The sequence below is a fragment of the Phycodurus eques genome, chromosome 10 (genome assembly GCF_024500275.1).
Source record: "Phycodurus eques isolate BA_2022a chromosome 10, UOR_Pequ_1.1, whole genome shotgun sequence".
In the NCBI taxonomy this organism is placed as follows: Eukaryota; Metazoa; Chordata; class Actinopteri; order Syngnathiformes; family Syngnathidae; genus Phycodurus; species Phycodurus eques.
This window is the reverse complement of record NC_084534.1, coordinates 24,177,421-24,184,125: the sequence shown is the minus strand read 5'-3', so window position 1 is coordinate 24,184,125 and position 6,705 is coordinate 24,177,421. Positions and strand designations below refer to the sequence as shown.

General features: G+C 47.1%; 1 protein-coding gene across 1 annotated transcript; it reads left to right on the top strand.

The window, feature by feature from the left end:
• The first annotated feature begins 3,118 nt into the window (after nucleotides 1-3,118).
• On the top strand, nucleotides 3,119-6,223 carry nmur3 (neuromedin U receptor 3). Its single transcript, XM_061688348.1, has 2 exons — nucleotides 3,119-3,977; nucleotides 5,817-6,223. Exons 1-2 carry the CDS (start codon nucleotides 3,119-3,121, stop codon nucleotides 6,221-6,223), a joined length of 1,266 nt encoding a protein of 421 aa, XP_061544332.1.
• Nucleotides 6,224-6,705: the final 482 nt, after the last annotated feature.

Genomic DNA, 6,705 nt, shown 5'->3' with positions numbered 1-6,705 from the left:
AAAAAAAAAAAAAAAATTATTAAACCCCCCCAAAATCAAGTGTTTTTGGGGATTTGTTCGCCTTTCAAAACAAAAGAAAAAACAAAAACAGAAAAAAGTAAACAAACAAACAAACAAAAAAAATTATTGAAAAAAAAATGCTAACAAGTGGATCAGCAGGTGCAAAACCACGAAGTATGCGGGGGTCCATTGTAACGATTTGCAGACCAATGAAGTGAAACTGGATCATGCCCCTGATGATCTATGACGGCATCCAAATGTGCTGGGACAACGGGTTAAGAATCCCCCTCTGTACACACTGAGAACATAATGTCAGTAAAATTGTCCTCCAAAATGTCCGCCTCGTTACTGTTACGTTGCGCAAGCATCCACCGTCACACTACTCTCGTCCTCTTGTTCACCTTCCCTGGTTTTCCGCCGTAGTTTCCTCGTTTTCCCCAGCTTCGTCCGCCCCGCCGCGGAAGCTCACCTGTTCACTGTTTCAGCGCACAGGCCAGAGCCATGTCTTAGTATAAAATTACGGCTCTGGCGCCATCTTGTGGCACCGTGGATCCAAGGATGTACTGGCAAAACAGTTGATTGGTTTTCCTGAATCCAAGTTGATGTTTTGCTTAAAAAAAACAAACAATTTGTCTGCTTTCATGGAGGACTACTAAGGCGAACCGAAAGTGTTGATATTTGAGAGGCTGAAATCAGAGGACTTGGACTTGTTTGCTGGCAAGAATGGTGTTTTACTGGATTTTTGTGTCATCAAATTTCCAACGGCAAAACTGGTTGGATAATTTGGCGACTTGATTAGGCTTATCGCTGTCATAGTTTTATTGCAACCTCCAATGAATTATTATGGCCGCTTCAAATAGAAGTGAGCGCTTCAGCCTATTTTAACGCACCATCATCGTCAACAAAGTTTATCTGTCATTTTTAAATGTGATTCTCTGACTTTATTTGCCACGCGCCGCTCAGCTGTCAAATGTCAATCAAATACCGCTAAATATAACCAGGAAAAATGGATGTAACTTGGTCGAGCATCTTTCCTATGTCTATGCATAACTACGTGTTACTGAGAACACATCTTCTTAAAGCCTCCGGTGGCTGGAATATAAATTTTTCCCGTTGAAAAGAACATTTAGTAAATAGGTTTAATTCTGGATGTAGCACCTGAGGTCGACGCAGATGTAATTAGAGCTGTCTATTTTGCACTGAAATGTGCGATTCATAACTGCAGCCGAAGGACAAATCTTTTTAAAATGACACATTTGCAAAAGTCTGCCAGCGTCAAGTCTCGTCGCCATTAAATGTGCCGTGGGGGCGGGGGGGGTGGGGTGGGGGTGGTCACTTAAATTTGAATTATGTGTCATTTTGAAGACAATGTGAGTGCTTTCAAAGGGTACTTTTCACCTCGCCACTGCGATTACATGATTCAATACAAGCACATTCTGTCATCTCAATCCACGCACGTGTGTATTTATGCACTTTAAGACACACCACTTACATGCGCCATTCATAGCTCTCGTTGTAACATAACAACACAATTCATTTCGTCTTATTAAATACTGCCTGCAAACAAATGACCCGCTCACTGTCTGCTTTATTTTTATTCATGCATCTTTTATGGACACCTGCACCACATTCCCCTCTCTCATCCTTCGCTCCCCTCTCTCTCGCTCCTCTGTACAACATGGTAGGTGGGGAGAATGCTCCCCCTCCTGCCATCCACTTTTGCACTGTTGCATGTGTGCACGTCAGAAGGAGACGCTTTGCAGAGCAGCAGAATCAGAAGGTGAGTTTTAATCCATGGAATTGATTTAATTCTTGTTTATTAATGCCAACGTAGAGGTTTCTCTCATTGACGCTTAAAAGGTATTCAGGGAGGGGGGCCATTTTTACATAATTCTGCTTTCGTGATCTAAAGAAAACTATCTTAACATTGCAGGTGTAGTTTCACATCTGTAGAATCAAGGCTCAATCAAGTATTATTATGCAAATAAAGCAGCCTACTAAGTGATTGGCATTTATGAAAGCGGCGCATCGAATTTCAAGTGTCCTCGGAGCGTCACCGGTTGATAGGGCATATTTAAATCTCATTAGTTTGGCGAATAAAGGAAATCTTGCGTTACAGCATCAGACAATTTTCTATTTTTTCCATCAAGCGGCACCCCAAAAAAGAAAGGGCTTATTGTAGCTCTCTTCGTGCCAGATGTCTACCGAATTTCCCGCTGAGCTAAGAAGTATACGCTCATCCGCAATTGCTTCCATTTCTACGGGAAAAGGGATGCATGCAACCATTTCTTGCTGGGCTTTCCCTGTGCAGCATGGCGGTAAACGGTTGGCATATCTGTCTCACAGCTCTGAGGTTCTGGCTTCGAATCTCAACTCCGGCCTACCTGTGTGGGGTTTGCATACTTTCTGCGTGGCACTCCAGCTTGCTACCCGCAGCACCAAAAAAAACCCCCCCAAAAAACACGCTTCTTAATTTGAATGGCGAGGTGTGATTGGGAAATCCTTGTTTGTCAATATGGGCCCTGCGATTGGCCGGCCACCAGTCAACGACGTATCCCGTTTCTCTCGCCAAAGGTCAGCTGGGATAGACCCTAATGGGGACAGGTGCTGTACAAAATTGATAGTTGGACTTTCCCCAAAGCAATTACAAATGATTTACTCAAAACGTCGAAATCAGCCGTTTACCAAGAGATCAGTGAGTAAAACTTTCTCTCCATCATAGATAATCCTTCACATCCTCTCCATGACACACTGCAGATATTACATACTGTGTACATATTGGGTGTCTCATTGTCACTGTTAATAACGTCAAACTTCCCACTTACACAAAGAGTACAGTAGCATATTAGGCTACAGTATGCGTTTTATTGGCACTCCACTCCCCATATGTAATGTCGCTATGCCCTTTTTAAAATAATACAGCATTTTTTTGTAAATAGTTCTTTGGACTCCCGAGCTGCAGCTCGTGCCGTATCACGATGTGCGTCAAATGTGTGTTGGTATGATAATTAGGCGAACTCCTTGAATTGGGGTGTGTTCGATGATGGAAATGTTTTTTTTTTGTTCCCCCCCGCGTCTTTGAAACAGTTCCACGGTAGCGACCTGACAAAGCCGTGAGATGGAGATCTTTTACCACTGTCCCTCGTCAAACGTCTGCAGACCGCTCCACAATGCCAGCGTGTCCCCGAACTCCACCGGGGGTAACACCACGGCCGCCGCCGCCAGCCTCTACACCGAAGCCGACCTCTTGGACATCCTCGGCCCCAAACGTTCTCCCTTCTTTCTCCCGGTGGCTGGCGTGTACCTGCTCATCTTCCTGGTGGGCTTGAGCGGGAACCTTCTGACGTGCGCCGTGGTGGCCAAACACAAGAAGATGCGCAACCCCACCAACCTGTACCTGGTCAGCTTGGCCGTGTCCGACCTTCTCATGCTGGCCTTCGGAATTCCCATGGAGATCTACGATCTGTGGCAGAACTACCCTTTTCCCTTTGGTGCCGGCGGCTGCTACTTCAAGACGTTCATCTTTGAGACCGTCTGCTTCGCGTCCATCCTCAACGTCACGGCATTGAGCGTGGAGCGCTACATCGCCGTAGTGCACCCTCTCAAGACCCGTTACATAACCACCAAGAGGCACACCAAGCGGGTCATCGGTGCCGTGTGGGCAGTGTCCATGGTGTGCGCCCTACCCAATATGTCCTTGCACGGTATCTTCTACCTCCAGGGCCGCATGAGGGAGTCGGCCATTTGCACCGTGCTCCAGCCGGTGTGGATGTACCACATGCTCATGCAGATCACCACCGTCTGCTTCTTCTTCGTCCCCATGATGGTGATCAGCGTGCTCTACCTGGTGATGGGCCTGCATCTGGGCAGGGAGAGGAGGCAGAGGCGGGTCACCTTCGGGACGAACTGGGGCAGCGACACTCGTGTGAGCGTCCACGATGAGGGCGGGCGACGGACGCAAGTCATCAAGATGCTCTGTGAGTTTCGTTTCAATGTGGCATTCGTAAACTGCTGGGAAAAACACAAAGTGGTGTCTTGACATCGGAGTGATCCGATTCATTAGGTTTTCGAGATGCGAGCCATAATTCTGTCAATTTGTTTTGGGGACGTTTTTGGCTTATGTGCTAACACAGCGTGAAACGCCATTGACGGGCTAACAATTAGCATCAATACTCGCGGCGTTTTAACCACGTAAGCAACGGATATTTAAGCAATACATGTAGACAAACAATATCACAGGCATCTAATCTCTATCCTGGAAAAATGACTAATATCACAAGACCCTAATGAGGCACAGTAGTTGTAAAACTATTCTTCATGTGTGCCTGCGTGACTGTATTATACTGCCCCCCGGTGGCCAAGGTGTCCAATACTTTACTAACTTGGTCGTGTGGGTTTGTGATCAACTGCAGCGCGTTCAGACTTCTGTACAAATTCACTGTACGTTTAGTGCTGGAGACCTTGTCCCGAAGGTCCCTGGCGCTCTTTAAAGTCGGCCCTCATGTCATTTTGACCCTCCCCACTAGGTTGAGCTACGACACCCATCTTTATCGCGTATTTTGACTGCAGGAACTAGGAATTAATTCATTTCAACCAATCACTTGATCTGAATATAAAGCACTGCAAGTAGTCTCTATGGTAGCAATTTTGAGTGACTTCCATCACACGCTCGGTCTGAAGTTTCCAGTTTTCTTGAGCACAGTGTGATCCCGTCATTTGAAGCAAAACGTTTTTGCTGAAAGAGTGCCAGGATTTGATCTTGTAATCCATGTCGCCGTCGCCAAGGCATGCACCCATAAGACAAAAACATGGGGACAGGCACGTCTGCAGTTTCTTACACGGATAATTGCTATTTGCGGTGGCGTCTCAATCGAGCTTCACAGCTCGATGAGACTTCAGGTAACATTTTGTACCAAAGCCTCATCTGCTGTTGAGTCCAGAGCAAAGACAGTGACGGTAAAGAAGAAAAAAATAAATACAAATTAAAGGCAAAAGCACATTTGTCAACTGGGGAAAACCGAGACGAGACCAACTACCGTTTTTCTTTATGTTAACAGTGGGGATAAAAGTTGCTAGAGGTTTGTCTCGTTCAAGAATTTCTTCCAAATCCAAGTTCGAAAAATCTAGGCTACTAAGGTCCTTCAATATTAACCATGACAAATGAAAAGCGAATCTGATGAGATTTGACAGATATAAATTGAAATCGGGATGTCACTTGGATTTATATATATTTTTTTTAAATGTTAAAATGTTTTAAGATGCGGCACGGTGGCCGACTGGTTAGAGCGTCAGCCTCACAGTTCTGAGGCCCCGGGTTCAATCCCCGGCCCCGCCTGTGTGGAGTTTGCATGTTCTCCCCGTGCCTGCGTGGGTTTTCTCCGGGCACTCCGGTTTCCTCCCACATCCCCCAAAAAAACCAAGCATTAATTGGAGACTCTAAATTGCCCGTAGGCGTGACTGTGAGTGCGACTGGTTGTTTGTTTGTATGTGCCCTGCGATTGGCTGGCAACCAGTTCAGGGTGTACCCCGCCTCCTGCCCGATGACAGCTGGGATAGGCTCCAGCACGCCCGCGACCCTCGTGAGGAGAACCACCATCATTTTCTGTACTGCTTGTCTTCATGAGGGTCTCCTTTTGGAGAGAGAGAAACGAGGTCCACCCCAGATTGGTTGGCAGTTAATTGCAGGGTACATGCAGACCAACAAGCATTCATACTAACAAACACACCCGTGATTGGCTCCACAGAAACACAGATGGTGGAGGGTGAGAGTAGTGGTAGTCAAGCATTTCTAACAACCTGGTGTCTTCATCCTCCAGCCATCGTGGTGGCGGTGTTCGGCGTGTGCTGGGCGCCCTTCCACATGGAGCGCCTGCTGTGGAGCTCCGTGCGCCAGTGGACCGACCTCATGCATAACATCTACCAGTACGTCCACATCCTGTCGGGGGTCCTCTTCTACCTCAGTTCTGCCGTCAACCCAGTCATCTACAGCCTGATTTCCACGCGATTCCGCGAGTGCTTCAGTGACCTCGTGTGCTCGCAGGTCGACGAAGCGGACTCTCCGCCGCCCCCGAAGATTTCGCTGGTCCTCTCCGCCTCCAGGGTCCAGACGGGAGGTCAGGACTCGTTGATCCGCTTACTGTCTCCACCGACGACACAGGACGTGGACGCCGCGTTACTCTCAAGTGCTTGCGACGACACGGCTTCCAAGACTTCGGTGTTCTGAGATATCATTCGAATGCCGAAAACATTGTCTTGTCGTAGGACTAAAACAGATCATTACAACCGTTTTTTATGTCACGCTACCCGGACTGTTCGCCTGTCAATCACAGAATTGACATGAAGAGACAAAATGGGGGACAATTTAGGGCCTACTCACACTAGTGGACGATTCAAAGCGTGGCAGATGTTTCAGTGTGCCATCGCTTCTCTACCTGTTGCATCACTGCAATTTTCGGGACTCAGATTTGAAGTCGTTCTGTTCATTTCTGTTGTGCAAGGTGGCGGTTATAACACAGAACAGGTGAGAAGAGCCGTTGCATTAAATATATGTATGTGTTAATATATGTGCCCATGCTATAGACTTTTTGCTTTTGGACTACAGATAATATTTTCTTCCATCCATCCATTTTCCATACCGCTTATCCTCAATAGGGTTGCGGACGTGCTGGAGCCTATCCCAGCTGACTCTGGGCGCGAGGCGGGCTA